This window comes from Notolepis coatsorum, assembly GCF_963971535.1.
Source record: "Notolepis coatsorum genome assembly, chromosome: 4".
NCBI lineage: Eukaryota > Metazoa > Chordata > Actinopteri > Aulopiformes > Paralepididae > Notolepis > Notolepis coatsorum.
In genome coordinates, this window is record NC_140168.1 from 61,205,390 (window position 1) to 61,222,479 (window position 17,090).

At 43.4% G+C, this 17,090-nt stretch overlaps 1 protein-coding gene across 3 annotated transcripts in view; it reads right to left on the reverse strand.

Moving 5' to 3' along the window:
• The window catches only part of LOC311227444 (retinoic acid receptor beta-like), a gene marked incomplete at its 5' end in the record, with an annotated part of 381,325 nt that overhangs the window by 71,708 nt on the left and 292,527 nt on the right, over nt 1–17,090 (reverse strand). Inside the window, one exon of one of the 3 annotated variants that reach the window (XM_084313089.1) lies at nt 5,865–5,942. The exons of the other annotated variants lie outside the window; for them this stretch is intronic. Within the exon in view, the coding sequence (XP_084169215.1) occupies nt 5,865–5,942 (78 nt within the window). The remainder of the gene's footprint in view (nt 1–5,864; nt 5,943–17,090) is intronic. 3 annotated transcript variants of the gene reach the window in all.

The following is a 17,090-nucleotide window of genomic DNA, read 5'->3' on the forward strand; positions in this document are numbered from 1 at the left end:
CTGTATGCATTAGGCTGCTATGGTTCTGACCCGTTTACAATGACACACTACACCCTGAGTTAAAGCCCAGGTTGTTGTTTTTGAGCGGAGAGAGACAGAGGACACCCAGAGAGCCCTGTGTCCGGGGAGCCCTTCTTCCCCTCATTAGGCACCAGCCCAAATGTTTGAAGTCCGGCTCAACGGGGTGTCTCAGAAGGCTCGTCCAAAACAAGCCGCCAGGTTGATTACTCAATACACACAGCGTGAGCATCCCCCTGCGTGGCAGGGCTCCGATCAGCCACGGTAGCCCCCCCCCCCCCCCCCCCCCGCACACCCCCATCTCCCAATAAACACAGAGGATTGGATGGTAAAGAAAGAGTTGGTACCCGACTTCGCCCCTAAGACACCCATGGGACCTTCCTCACAGCCTTGTCTGACAACACACAACAATCGCATATCCCCCTGCCCTAGTTTACAAAATAAGAGCCCCTTTCATATTCATACACAACAAGGCTGAGGGAGGTTTGAAACCTATAAAGGAGATCTAGAATTGTGTACGTGTCTGTGTGTGTGTGTGCGTGTGTGTGTGTGTGTGTGTGTGTGTGTGTGTGTGTGTGTGTGTGCGTGCGTGCGTGTGTGTGTGTGTGTGTGTGTGCGTGTGTGTGTGTGTGTGTGTGGAGGGGGGTAGGGGATATTATGAGGAGGGCTTTGGTAAACATTGGCCTACTTAGATAATATTATACAGTATGTGAGGACGTGTTGGAACTGAAGACGCGTCGGCAGGCATACCATGACTGCACTCAAATCAGGAGAAGTAGTCCACCGAGCCGAGGAACTGGTTTGCGCAATTGGAACCGAACGTGAACCCCATTGTGTGCCGACTGCAACAGTGTTACATGTGACGTGCACTAAAGCATGCAGACAGTTCGCCTGGCACACCCAATGAGCTTATTCAATCTGATGCAATGTGTTTTAAAAACCTCTACTTTTCCCTCCCTCACCCTAAAGACATAATCAAAATCCCCAAATGTCCTAAAACATTTCCTCTAATTTGTCATTCCTATAATTCACACATTGTATTTATTGTTAGAATTATCTTGATGTGTTTCCCAGAAGGGCAAAGTGGCATTGATTTTGAAAAGACAAATGAAAGATCGTAATTTTTATTCGAGGTTGAAAGTTCAATTTTGAATCAACGTTGAATCAGCCACTAAGTCAATGTCGACAACTACATTTCAGCAAAGCTTCAACATTGATCCAACGTTGGTCCTATCGTCGCTGGAATTCAGAAAAACTGCCTAATTTTCAGATGAACATCCATGTATTCTTAAAGTCATACATTGGGTTTTCAATGTGTTTCATAGGTCCTACTCCTAGGGTCATGGAACTGGCTCACATGACAGAGAACCATGTAAACATTCATTCCCAGTCAAAAAAAATATATATATGAAAATGGAGATAAGAGGTATTCATCCGACAGCGACGCTATGTTAGCTTGCTATCGGGATTACTTTTGGAAATGATGTGAAGGCCGTGACTTCATTACGTGACCATGAGGTGTATGGAAACAGGCGTGATGAGGTCCGCAGGCGATTGGTCGGCCTTGCTACATTTCCCGGAGAACCTGCACTCCTCCTACGCTGTCAGCCTGTCACTCAAAGACACTCCTCAGCATTGATAGCGAGCGTGTTGCACTTCCAGTAAGCGGCGTGCCCTGACAGGCACAAGCGCGAGCGGAATCAACTAGGGGGTGTAACATTACGTTCAATAGAGTCGACACTTCAAACTGCATTGTCAATGCTACTCCTCTCATTCTCTTCCCTGGGTCTCTGTTTTTTCCCGCAGTGTGGCATCTAGACCAGTGGTGCAGATGAGCGGTCGGGAAAAGACAAATACATCTTTATAACCTTTGTTATGGATGCTATTTCTTCTTGTGAAATAATGAATATTAGACCAAATAAGACCAAAAAGCTCCTCCTCCAATCTTTAATGGAGTGAAATAACCCTGAAAAAAGTGTCTTTAAAGGAGAAATAGGCGGCCATTGATTGTGGGCAGAACTTCGACGACGCCCTTCCCAATCAGAACGCATCAGGATGCCTCCAAAGCCATGCATTGCTAGGTAGCTAGCAGGCAGCTATGTGTTAGCAGCAGGCCTGTGTGTGAAAATCTAATCAAGTCATGATGTCAAAAAATTAAATGTGCCTATCCTTACACCCCTGGAATCAACTATCGTTAATCATCTCTCACCTCTGAGGTTTAGGCCAATGGAGTGGGGATTAGCGTTGTGGATTACAGTCAGAAACACCACCCAGTGTGTGGACACTTCAGAACGAGTGTCTCTCCGCCTTCATAGAGAGAGAATCTGAATCCCTCAAGGGTGTTTCAACGAGCACACTTTGTTGGCGTGACAAAACGTTGTCAGACGTCAAAGCACTTTGTGTCGTCGAGTGCCTCGTAACACCAGAATCAGTCAGTCAGGAGGGTGACTCAATGCACTTGAGCTAACAGCTCAAGAGTTTGCGTCTCATTCACTCAAGAATCTATGCAAATCCGAGTTGTGGCCACGACGAGCTCCTTCACTCAAACAGGCCCACTCATCACTCTGGGCACCGCATCGCTAATCCACTGAGGCCTGGCAGCACGTTAGGAAATCAGATCACACACAGGTTGTAATGTGGTTAATAATCTCTTTGTTTCTGTTGTCTGCAGTCTATTTCAATGCTGTTGTACATGTGCAAGTACCCCAAACAAAACCTGTGTGGCAAAGAAACACAAAAACATGTCCAGCTAGACAGAAAGGTAATCATTGGATGCGAAATCACTATCATCAGTGATATGGGTCTCCCAGTCCCTCCACTCTGCAGCAGTGGAGGTTTCTCTATGACAACACGTGAAACACAAATTCACTCATAATTCATAATTATTATTAATTTACATATATATATTATTTTTTTTATAATTTTTATTTTGTTTATTTTTTTTTAAATTTTTATTAGAAAAGTTTTCCTCTGTAAAAAAATGCCAGTGAATTTTTTTTCTTCAAAAATGGCCAAAATTGACAGCTCTGAGCAGGCCTGAACTGCAGTAATGACTGCAGTAATATTCGTGCAGAATATCTGCACAGGTTGACCCATTTCAAATAAATAATAAATAATAGCCAATCAAAATAGGCTATTAACTTCATCTAAGCACGGACTGTGCAGTTAAACTCTTGCCATTGAATGGAGGATTGAATGATTGACAGCCTTGACAATCCAATAATACACGGAGGATGAATGATTGGCAGCCTTTGAAATCCAATCAGAGTCTGCCTGGTAAAATACATGCAGAACTGCAGCTGCTGGACTGGCGTCAGTGTTCTAGTCAAAGTTGTGTTCCATCATCTCATGTGTGCATTTTGCCTGAAGAAGAACATTAATTTGCCTAATATACTCATTCATATTTTAAGATCTTTATTCACTTGTTCACTTATTGTTGTGCACTGGATGATATATATATTTTTTTTTTATCTCAGTTGAAGACTAGTGTAGTTGTAGTTGACGTGACCGTGCCATCTTGGACAGTGAAGGCAAGCTAACTTGTAGCTAGTAGTTTACAGTACAGCTGTAACAACACACAGTAGGCTAAATTAAACTTTGCGCCAACATTAGGACCGAAGTATAAACCAGCAACTGAGCAACATGAAGAAGTGGACTTATGCACCTGGATCAGAAAAAAGTAAGTTGTAGTGTTTGTAAAACGAAAGCCTGATTAGCCTGGATGCTAACGTTAGCTAACTTGGCTATGTCACACATAAACACAATGTAATGTATCACGTTGGCTGCTGGCTGCTAATGCAGCCTGCGGATAATATTTGCATGTGCACTGTGTTAGTGTAAATGAATGAATGTTGCCGCTAGCTTGTGGCTAGGCTAGCGTTCTTTGCTAATGGCTAACGTTGGCTAGCCGAATTGTTTAGAGACTTAATTAAGGGATTGCAACGTTGTTAACTTGGCTATGTCACATATAAACACAATGTAATGTATCACGTTGGCTGCTGGCTGCTAATGCAGCCTGCAGATAATATTTGCATGTGCACTGTGTTAGTGGTGCTGTCTAAATGAATGAATGTTTGCCGCTAGCTTGTGGCTAGGCTAGCGTACGTTGCCGATGCACGGCTGATCTCAGATCTAGTGCCTCTGTGGAGGAGGAAGTAAACATTGCCAGGCATTGTGGTCATTGTAGTTCTCCCTCTTTTCACCCACAATTAAAGGAGACATGACATGCTGGTTTGATGAAATGTATAGTGTAAATGAAATGAATAGTGTATGTATATTCAATAGTAGTATTGATAGTATATTAGCCACTGTATACTGTACATGGTCTGCTTGGTTTGATCGGGCCGCCGAGCCATGGTCTGCTTGGTTTGATCGGGCCATCGAGCCATGGTCTGCTTGGTTTGATCGGGCCGCCGAGCCATGGTCTGCTTGGTTTGATCGGGCCGCCGAGCCATGGTCTGCTTGGTTTGATTTATGGGAGTGGTCTGCCCTGCGGGGGGGCCCCGACATATTGCGCAACGCCACTGCATACCATTGACTCAGAAAGGTCTGTTTTATTGAAATCGTCACAGCAGTATAGTTTGTTTATACTTCAGAAGGATGATATTTAAACATGGTCCCCAAAATGAATGGAAGCGAATGAAGAGCCTGACACCTGGGAGAAATGGGGGTGTTGCAGCGTTGGGGATGTTTAAAAAATATAATTTAATATATAATATAATAATTTGTGCTTCACCTAAAAATTTGGTCAGCAGCCTCCACTGCTCTGCAGTAAATAGAAACTAAATGTTCTGGTATCAGTTCCCACTTTATCCAATCAGGAGAGAGAGAACCATAGATATTTTTATTTATTTATTTCAAGAAATCTTGCCAAGCCAAATTTGCTTACTGCACTCTTATTTTTGTGTGTGTGGAATGTGTTGTGCTGTTTACCGTTGGTGGCGGGGGGGGGGGGGGGGGGGGGAGAATTACAACGTGATAACTGGATTCCACTAAAACGCAATTTCCGCGTCTTTTTCCTGGGATTACTAAAAATCACCCAAACTATATTCATATTCAAAACGGTATAAAATGGAAATGTACGGATGAAAAAATTATCTGTTTTTTGCATGTTGACAGGAAGCAACTCACTGACAATCGACAGTGTTATTAGATCCATAGCTATAATATAAAATATAGGTTTAGCTTAGGGCTGGGCGATAAAACGATAACGATAACTATCGCGATAAATTATTTCCTCGAAATAAACATGAAACGTGGTCGCAAAGTTAGCCGCTTGCTCTGGCTAACTGTTTGTTCCATTCTTATAATGCATAATGATCCAGTGGCGGTAGGTTGGCCCCTGGTGGAATATAATAATCTATGCACTGGTGCGTAGAAGAACGCGGACTGATGACGACATCAACTCGAGACATTCGCAGCAGCAAAACAAGTCTATTAATAGCCCGTCCATCGGTGCCGGGCATAAGAAGTTAATTAAACTTGACAGAAATTATATCGACAATAATTATCGATATCGAGTTATATGAAAATAATTTTATAATTTGATCGCAATAAAGTTTTTGGCCATATCGCCCAGCCCTAGTTTAGCTCTACACACAAGGTGAGCGCTTACATGGGGTTAATGGACGGCAAGGCCAGATGCACTTCCCCGAAGGGGCGTGGCACTCAATGTGTTAAAAGGATATGTGTGAGCATGAGCTACTCCCTCCCAAAGCCAGGAGCCACAAATAAGACTCAAACTTGTGTATAAACAAGACTGTAAAAAATACTGTGGAATGTTTTTTTGTATACCCTAACTAACTGTATTCTATGGCAGTGTTCTCATTGAGAAGCAGAAAATGTACCTTTATATTCAGAACAGGGTGCTCTCAGTGTCACCTTGACCATCTTTCCCAATTCTGGAGCAGCTCCAGACTTTATACCTGGTGATGACATCACAAATTAAGAGTTTTAGCACTGTAGGTTTTGGGATTTGGGAGAGCTTGTGTTCACTAAATAATATGTTTGGAATTCTGAAATGAATTAGTTACTTTGTTTCTGAGGTCGCCTAATCTCTTCTGTTGATCTCATTGACACAAATTGTCCCTAATCGTTTAGTCTCGTTAGAACTGCACTGATAAATCTTCCAATGAATTCGATTAACAAAGCGGTGTGTAAAAGTGTCAACATCTAGTCTGGGTCTATTTCAGGCACTCGATAAACAGAAATCCAAATAGGGCGTTTACTTTCTCCGCATTGTGACGTGAAATACCAACACCAAGCAAATCCTCCCGCTCTCCCGTTCCCTCGCTCTATCCACTGGCATTAAATCCTCCCACTCTCCCGTTCCCTCGCTCTATCCACTGGCATTAAATCCTCCCGTTCCCTCGCTCTATCCACTGGCATTAAATCCTCCCACTCTCCCGTTCCCTCGCTCTATCCACTGGCATTAAATCCTCCCGTTCCCTCGCTCTATCCACTGGCATTAAATCCTCCCACTCTCCCGTTCCCTCGCTCTATCCACTGGCATTAAATCCTCCCGCTCTCCCGTTCCCTCGCTCTATCCACTGGCATTAAATCCTCACACTCTCCCGTTCCCTCGCTCTATCCACTGGCATTAAATCCTCCCACTCTCCCGTTCCCTCGCTCCCGCCCAACACATCACCAGTGCATCACTACCTGCAATTGAGACTGTCCAGCACAAACAGTGTCTGAGGAAGACACGCAGTGACGTCAAGGACACTCGGGCAGCGTTACAGAAATCTCAGTACCAGGACCAGCAGGCTCAGGAACAGGCTCTTTCTCTCTCTTTCTAACACACATCTAACAACATGCACAAATACACTGACCCCTCTCCCTCTACACATAACCTTCAACTTGTACACATGTGTGTGAATGTGTGAGTGAATGTGTGAATGTGAGGCATGTGTTGTAAAGCGCTTTGGATAAAAGCGCTCCATATAAATGCAGTCCATTTATATGCACATACTCAGCCTTCTCATAAGTATACGTCATTATACACATATCTCTGTACATCATATCTATAATTGATATTATGTACGTCAATCCTACATTTGTTTTCTCTACTCTCCTGTATAAATACTTTGTTAGTTTTGCATTCTTCAGAGATCTAGGCTATAGGGCCACTGCTGATTCTGTTGGAATCATTCTGATGACAGCAGCAGAGAGGGTAGGATCTTTTAACTGAATAATACTGTGTACATCATTTTGAAGTGTGTGACTAAATTGTGTTGTGGAAATAGTTTGTAATTAGTTTCACCCAGCTGACAGAAACTGGAGGTGTGGCCTTTGTGCATGTGGCTTTTGTAAGTTAAGTGGGCACTTGTGACAGTTTTCTTTTGCTTAAAGACCAGCTTTTTCTCTGTTGGAATCATTCTGATGACAGCAGCAGAGAGGGTAGGATCTTTTAACTGAATAATACTGTGTACATCATTTTGAAGTGTGTGACTAAATTGTGTTGTGGAAATAGTTTGTAATTAGTTTCACCCAGCTGACAGAAACTGGAGGTGTGGCCTTTTGCTGCAGGTGTCACTCATCAGTAATTAGTGATAGTGATTTAAGGACTTGCTGGCCTAGCGTCAGCGAAGCGTCGAGAAACGAAGAGGGACAAAGAGGAGTTTTCCTGGAGGAGTTTTCCGCCGAGGGATCCACCGATCCACCCAGTGCTAAGCACACCATAATCCTATATTTCCCTCCCACTCTGCTATTTCCCTACTATCTCGCTTCCTCCCTACAACCTTCTCCCTGCCACTCTTGACACCACAATGTGCCTCATACCTATATCCACAATCTGCTCCTCCAGAACTGACTCTACCCATCCACGCCAGTTTGCTAGCAACCCGGCAAATCTCTCCTACCCTCCTACAGCCACTAATACACCTGTCACAGTACGGGGAGGCTTATGGAATTGTCAATCAGCAGTCAAGAAAGCTGACTTCATTACTGCCTATGCCCATAGTCTAAATCTGCAGCTCCTGGCTCTAACTGAGACCTGGATAACTCCCAATAACTCATCAACACCTGCAGCATTATCTACAAACTATAACTTCACTCACACACGTCGACCCTCCAGACGGGGTGGAGGCACTGGCCTCATGACATCTCCTTCATGGGCTACAAACCTAACACAACTCCCAGAACTGTCACTCTCCTCCCTCGAATATCATGCAATATCCGTCTCTAATCCTTTCAATCTCACCATTGTTACACTCTATCGCCCTCCAGGTCCCCTCGATCACTTCATTGATGAGCTGGACATGCTTCTAAGCTCCTTACCGGAAGATGGTACCCCGCTCCTTCTATTGGGCGACTTCAACCTGCCTGACTCATCTCAGTCGGTCCCAGTGGTCTCCCTCCTACAACAATTTGACCTGACTCCCACTGCCATGCCTCCCACCCACAAAGCAGGCAACTCCTTGGATCTCATATTTTCCCGTAACTCCAGCATCATTAACACCACGGTAACTCCCCTACATGTATCTGACCATTCCTTCATATCCTTCTCACTAACTCTCATGCTTAACCGAAAGGTCTTCACCCCAACTCAAACCGTCTCACTCAGACGTAACCTGGCCTCCCTATCCCCCTCCACCCTCTCCTCTGACATAATATCCGCTCTACCTTTGAGTGACACCTTCTCTGCTCTCCCCACAGAGATGGCAACCTCCACCCTCCTCTCAGCCCTTGCAACCTCCTTTGACAAGCTCTGTCCCCTCGTTGAGAAACCTGCCCGCCGTTCCCCACCCAGTCCATGGCTGACGGATGCAGTGAGAGAACAAAGACAGGTCCTGAGAGCGGCTGAGAGGAAGTATAGAAAATCACGCCTCACTGCTGACATCGACACATATCACAACCTCTTGTTAACATTCTCCAAAACTATTACTAATGCCAAAGCTTCTTTCTTTCACCATAGGATCGAGGCCTCTGCCAAGAATCTTCGCAAACTGCATGCTACCATGTCCTCCCTCCTCACTCCCCCCCCCACCCCCTCCTCCCTCATCTTTTTCTGCCGAAGACTTTGCGATCTTCTTTGAGGAAAAAGTGGAGAACATCCGCAGCTCCTTCTCCCAACCCCCACCCATTCCAAACGCTGAATCGAGAACCTCATCCTTCACTCTGTCATCTTTCTCTCCCATTACAGAAGCCGAGACCCTGACACTGGTAACGTCGAACCGTCCGACTACATGCCAGCTGGACCAGCTACCCTCCCCACTCCTCCAGACCATAGCACCGGACATCCTCCCATTCCTAACTGCAACCATCAACTCCTCACTCAACTCAGGGGTGGTCCCCACCTCCCTAAAACAAGCCAGAGTCACGCCCCTCATAAAAAAACCAACCCTGAACCCCACCGTCATAGCCAACTATCGTCCTGTCTCTCTTCTCTCCTTTCTTTCTAAAACACTTGAACGTGCTGTATCCAACCAACTTACTGCTTATCTCTTACAGAATGACCTCCTAGACCCCAATCAGTCTGGCTTCCGGACTGGCCACTCCACAGAAACGGCCCTCATTGTGGTCACAGAGGCACTTCACTTAGCAAAAGCGAAAGGCCTCTCCTCTGTCCTGATTCTCCTAGATCTATCTGCAGCCTTCGACACAGTCAACCATCAGATCCTCCTCGCGGCCCTCGCAGGAATGGGAGTGGCTGGATCTGCGCTGACATGGCTGACATCATACCTCAACGACCGCTCCTACCAAGTGTCATGGAGAGGGACTCTGTCGGCCACCCGCCCCCTCCGGACGGGTGTCCCCCAGGGCTCGGTCCTAGGACCCCTTCTCTTCTCCCTCTACACTAAATCACTGGGTAACATTATCACGTCTCATGGCTTCTCATATCATTGTTATGCCGATGATACTCAACTCTTCCTCTCCTTCCCTCCCTCAGATATCCACGTCTCTGAGCGGATCTCGGCCTGTCTGTCCGACATCTCCGCCTGGATGACGACCAACCACCTCAAACTGAACCTAAGCAAAACAGAATTGCTCCACCTGCCGGCCAAATCCTCCCCCCATGACCGACCTCTCCATCACAGTCGAGAATGCAGCTGTGACCGCGTCCCCGACCGCCAAGAACCTTGGTGTTGTCCTCGACGACCAGTTGAACTTCTCTGCTCACATCGCAGCGACAACCAGAACCTGCAGATTCCTCCTGAGCAACGTCAGAAGGATACGCCCCTTCCTGACAAAAGAAGCCACCCAACTCCTCGTCCAATCAACAGTCATCTCCCGCCTCGACTACTGCAACGCACTGCTAGCTGGCCTCCCGGCCACTGCCACCAAGCCTCTTCAACTCATTCAAAACGCAGCGGCCCGACTGATATCAAACCTACCGAAGTCGGCCCATGTCACCCCACTTCTTAGGGACCTGCACTGGCTCCCCATTGCTGCACGTATCCGCTTCAAGGCCCTCGACCTAGCATACCGTGCAGCAAAGGGAACCGCTCCCGCCTACCTCCGGTCAATGGTCTCTAACTACACACCCTCAAGACCCCTACGCTCTGCATCTTCTGGCCGCCTCAGACCTACTCCTATCCAAGCTCCCGGAGGGTCATCAAAGAGAAGCCGCCTATTCTCAGTCCTTGCCCCACAATGGTGGAATGAACTACCCATCCCAGTTAGGACAGCCGAATCCCGTCCAATCTTTCGCCGTCGACTAAAGACTCACTTCTTCAACCATTATCTGAAATGATTAAAAAAAAAATCTAACCCTGACTAACCTTACTGTCATGCACTTGTCCTAATAAACTAACCTACACTGTAACACGCAACACTTGATGAACATTGTTACTCAGCTGATAGAGTTGTACCCTTCTTGCTGTCTTGTCGTACAGAACTTGTAAGTCGCTTTGGATAAAAGCGTCAGCTAAATGACTAAATGTAAATGTAAATGTAATCTAGGTCTCACCATGTTGCAACATATCGTTATGCAGTAAACTCTAAAAAACCTCCGTGAATAACATCTGTTCAAATTATTCCACATCAATACTCATATCCATATTTATCTACTGCCTACATCTGTCATATATTGTATGCATACCTACATTCAATAAACTACTTATATCCAACCTATTGCATGCATAGTTAGTCTTATTCACTCATTCTATTTATAACACTGGCTATTTATAACAATGTATTACCACTGTCTATAGTCTATAGCGTTCTCACTGGCAATAGTGTATAATCACTGTTCATACTGTACAGTACTCTTCATACTGTTTATACTCTAGCTTTTCTTATCTTCCATATTCTATATATTTCACATCCTCTCATACTATATTAACCACTGGCTAGATTGGTTATATTACCCATAGTGTATTCATATTTATAATTTTATACTACTGCCTATCGTGTTAATAGTGACTGTTTATACTATTAATATATTATTATTATTACAAATGCATTTTACATTACATAGATGCACACTTCTTTCTGGTGTACTCTGTACCTACCTACCCTGTGCAATGACAACAAACTTGATTCGAATAGAATCTGATAGAATCTATACACATCCCAATGAATGAAGGGGCCCGATGGCTTAGGTCTACCCATCAGTGTTAGGATCATCATTAGATAATTAAACCTGATGTTTTAGATGTCATTATTGAGGGGAGGCATACGCTTAACAGTGACATCACCATCCTACTAATTAATCACTCGATATCTTGACCTATAGATCAAGTTACCTACTGTATATTTGTATTTGATACTTTGAGCTCCGAGCCTTGACTTTTAGCCGTTATCTTATTTTCATACCAGCACTAGTTTTCCTATGCTTTTTTGTTGTTGTTGTTCTTAGCTCTATTTATTTTAATAAAAAATATAAAAGAAATCGTATGTACCAGGTACCTTAGATACTATTGCTACCATGTATGTAGTATATATATGTGTTTCTATATATACATACATACCAATTATTTGCCTGTTCTATTCGCCATCCATCTATAATCCATAGCAACACTATTATCACTGACATCCTGTTGGGCGATCCCCTTTGAACAGCCCATCTGAGGTTTCTCTCCTCCACGTCGCCTGTGGTGCTTTTCCCCCCTATTGCTAGGTTTTTAGTGAGTCGGGAGATTTCTGGGAGTGTCGCATATTTGGATTTTATGGTGGTTTTTGTTCTTGATCTATTGTTTCTTCTTGACTTGTACAGCCCATGGAGGTAATTCCATGTGATCTCGGGCTCTACAAACAAATTTGATTTGATTTGATTTACATGTGAGTCATTAACCCTGAACGCATGCCTGTATGCTGTGGAGACCTTTTACTATAGATTGCGTCCACGGCAAGATAGTAGATGGTTAAAACTAAACCGTTCTGTGTGGATGGTAGAACTGTCCCGATTACCTTTTTTTTTGAGGGCTTTGAATATTCAGTAATTAAGCATTACATCACGCGCAGGAGTGGTTTGTGAACAATAAACCATGCCTAGGGGTGGTTTATTGTTCACAAATCACGACTGCAAGTGGTGTAATGCTTTTATACAACTGCCACATTCATCCAACCTTATTGCTATACAATAAACACACATTAATCGAAGATTTATTGAAAAAACCATCCGCCAGAAAAAGTTGTTCCCACAACTACAAAAAAAGACAAGTTGCCTCCATGTGGAAGCAGCTCGGAAGTGCATCCAACCAACTAACACAACCAACTGTGTGTTATTGGAAGCAGCTTGAAGTGAATCCAACCAACTAACACATCCAACTGTGTGTTATTGGAACTAACACATCCAACTGCCTTTCAACTAAGGCATCCAACCAACTAACACATCCAACTGCCTTTCAACTAAGACATCGAACCAACTAACACATCCAACTGCCTTTCAACTAAGACATCCAACCAACTAACACATCCAACTTTTCTTTAGTTTTTAATTATGAATGAATGCATGAATGCATGAATGAATGAATGAATGAATGAATGAATGAATGAATGAATGAATGAATGAATGAATGAATGAATGAATGAATGAATGAATGAAAACTTTATTTAACAGATTGCAGAATGGGTACAATACAGTACGGCTCAATACATACAATTGTTAAGGGGATGCAGACCTGAGAAAGACGTTTGTCTTGTTTCCATCAGGGTCCCCCATTTTCAATTCATATAGACATTTATGACATACACAACATACATGACATTTATGGCATAGGGACATATAGGTATTTAGTACTGATACATTTGTGACATAAACGGTATTCAAATATACAGTACTGTTACCCCTAGATCCTGACAGAGTATATATGATGGGGAGGGGACTGTACATTAGGAGGGGGTGGGTGGGTGGGAGAGAAATATACATACGGCGGGGAGGGAATGAGGGAATATATACATGCAGTGGGGAGGAGACTGTCTATTAGGAGGTGGTGGGGGTTAAGAGCGGTTTTGAATGTGGGTAGTGATTCACATTCCTTTACAGCTTTGGGTAGGGCGTTCCACATTGTTGTGGCATAATTGCGAAACGTGTTTAGTCCCTTGTTTGAGCCGAATCTGGGTTTTACATGATTTGTTGAGCTTCCTCTGGTGTAGTGGTTGTGGTATTCACTGACCTTTGGGAAGTATTTTGACATGTACATGGGTACCCCGGTCGTATAGTGTATCTTGTAGACCAGGCCCATTGCAAGTTGCTGTACTCTGTCGTCTACATGAAGTTAGTGGTTATTGGAATGATTGATTGAAAATTGTATTACCAGATGCAGAATGGGTACAATACAGTACGGCTCAATACACACAATTGTTAAGGGGATGCAGACCTACTTTCTATAGAACTTCATTCTTAGATGCTTCTATAGAAAGTAGGTAAAACAAATTAAAAGGTTTTCTTTGCCCTATAAGAAAAAAAAGGTTTTCTTCGCCCTATTTTTTTATTTATTTTTTTTAGCCTAAACTTAACCAGTTGGAAACCAGGTGTACAGTAATAAAATTAGCAATCAACCAATCAATCAATTCAATAGACCATGCTCACTTAAAACAGCGCTGCTTCTCTCTCAGTCTGACTCCCCCGCTGTTGCAGACAGGAGTGTGTGTGTGTGTGTGTGTGTGTGTGTGTGTGTGTGTGTGTGTGTGTGTGTGTGTGTGTGTGTGTGTGTGTGTGTGTGTGTGTGTGTTTGTGGGTACGCCAGCGTCGGACAGTGTGAGAGTGAAAGCTGCAGTCAGTGGGAAGGAAGTAGAAATTTAAAATAAAATTGCAAATAATCAATCAATCAATCCGCGATTTTTCTTTTGTTCTAAAATGACTCATGACCCATCAATACCCATATGACGCTATCAACATATCCATTTTAAAGATTATTGTCCGCCATCTTGTGATCCGGCGGAGTGATGTGATGTGATTCGGTTGTGGGCGGGTCCTGGGCCAGCAGCATGGAATTGTGAAGAATAAACACGTGTAAAATGACTGTTTCAGCCAATCAGAATAGAGAAATTTGCATGCCGTTGTATAATCAGTAGTAATGAATTATCATCTAATAATCTAAGCGGAGGGTAAATGAGAGCTGTGGGGTTGACAGGTTTTCTGAAAGTTCATAATATGTTGTTGTTGGCTGAGAAGAACTGATTCTCAAAATGAATGTTGGATTATTATTTCTAGACGCTATTTCTTATGCTGATGTAGGCACATTTTGGAGGGGTAAAACATTTCAAATAGTGATTTTGACATCGATTACCATGGCAGCGACTAAAGTTTCAAAGCATTCGGGTCAACCCTAAAATCTACATAGACAAAGGTTCACCTGGCAAATTCTGAGCTTATTCTTTGAGTCAATATCAAAGTGTTATACCTTTTATGATTCAGAGGAACCTACCCTTTATTTCTGGTGCTGTGTAAAGTCACCATCATACATTACCTTTGTGTGAGCATACAATATTTGACATTGACGCCCATTTCTTTGTTGAATACATGCATAGTTTACCAGGGAATTATTGTTTCTTTCAACATGGAAAGTTCTAGTTCATTTTCATTTCATTTTTCATTCATTGTATTTATTCGTACATGGAATTATAGTTAGGTGTTTTGAACCTCTGTGTGAAATTTGGTGTTGCCTTCATATTTGGACCAATATCTCCCTGCAACCCCCCCCCCCCTCTCCACACACACACACACACACACACACACACACACACACACACACACACACACACACACACACACACACACACACACACACACATACACACACACGCACACGCACACGCACACGCACACACACACACAAAAGGCCCCTCCATCATATAGCTTTCCTCCTTCTCTGTTGTGGGCTCCTATCCCTATGTCCCTATCTGCATCTTATCCAAATAGTATAGTTACACACATGAATCATCAACAGGTGATTTTTCATTCAAGCTGCATAATAAATTATCGGATTATCGGAGCGTACTGAGGAGTATAGAGAAACGATAGGACTTTTCCATTGGTTCTCCCAACCCACATGACCATTTCTAGCATTTCCATTGGTTATAGTGACAGACATAGATATATGAGAGAAAACAACTGATCTAGAATGTTTTGATGACTTCAGCGCACTGCCAGTAAGCCTGTGAGTGACGGAGAGATACAGTTTTGGCGGAGAGAAAAATAGTCTTTATCACAATCGGTTCCAAGTCTAGGCCTGCCGCGATAAGCAATAAATCGATTAATTGCTGCGATAATTAAAATGAATGCAATGATTTTGACGGGCGCGATTAATTGCTATTTGCGCGTTTGTTTTAATGAGGCGGAACCAGTGCCCCTTGATAGTCGTTGTCCGTGTTGGGAGGCGGGCCGCTGACGTTACTAGAGTACAGCACGGGAGCTCCGTGGGGCAATGTCACATAGCTTAACTACATTTCTCAATAGTGTTGCTCCTTTTAACCAAGTAGCATTATTTGTAGTGTAACGTTAGCTATTTTTAGACCCAAGTAGTTACTCGCTACTGCCCGGAGAAACTGGACTGCTAAAGATGAAAGATAGAGCTTTGATTCTCATTCCATGCTAACAACATTAGCTAAATAGCTAACAAACTAAATACAACGTATAGCATAGCTACAAGTACAACACAGAATAACGTTAATACAATTACATGCATCATTGTTTACAATGAACGGGTGGGGCTAGTCAAAGGACTGGACACGGGGACAAGTTAAACATGAATTCATTTATTATAACACTCCGGTAGTTTCGAGTCGTGCTGCAGTGCTTACGCACCACAGCTATTCTATTATATACTGCTTTGACGCTTCCTCCTCATCGTTGATTGCCTGTAGTAGCTGCATCTAACGTTAGTAGCTAACATTAAAACTAACCTAAAGTTAGTTGTTCACCAACAATTTGTTTTATCATTAGCTCAAAAACAGAACCGGACGAGACAAGTTGTCGGCTCATAGTTTCTGCTTAGGATAATCACAACAATACTTCCGGTCCGGTCGGTGGGCTTCAAAATAAAAGTCTAAAACACCGGAAAAGACGGAGCGGTGGGCTTCAAAATAAAAGTTTTGGGAAATAAATTTCTCAAAAAAAATTCTCTAACCGGTCGCAATAATATCGCTTATCGCGATATTTTCGGGGGCAATTAATCACCCAGCAAAATGTGTTATCGTGGCAGGCCTCAACGATATTTAATGTTTTGCATTAAATGTGGGCGTGTCACTCGGATTTAGAGGGTTAAAGGTGCTATAGATAAAATGTTATGTAGAGTAATCATTTAAAATAAATAATACATCCACGTAGCTTTTAGAAAGGTGCGGAATAAAAGTATTGCTTTTCCCCCACAAGAAATAATTGATTAAAATGTTTTGCGGGTCCAAAATTAATATTGTTGTTTGCAAGTTGCGTGCATGTACGCCCTCCGCGTGTAGTCTTTTACCAACACACTTGCAGTTCCGCGTTCGGGTTCCGCGATCTGATTGGCCGCGCGATAAACCATGGCCACACCCTCGCAAAGAAATCCCAGCTCGCTTCCTGAAATAATTCTCACAGTCTAGATCCCATTATACCATTCTGAATTATGTTTTTTTGTGCTTCATTTTTCTAGAGGGGGCTTTTGAAATGTAAAATAATAGGCCTAAAATGCTGATACTAAATTGAC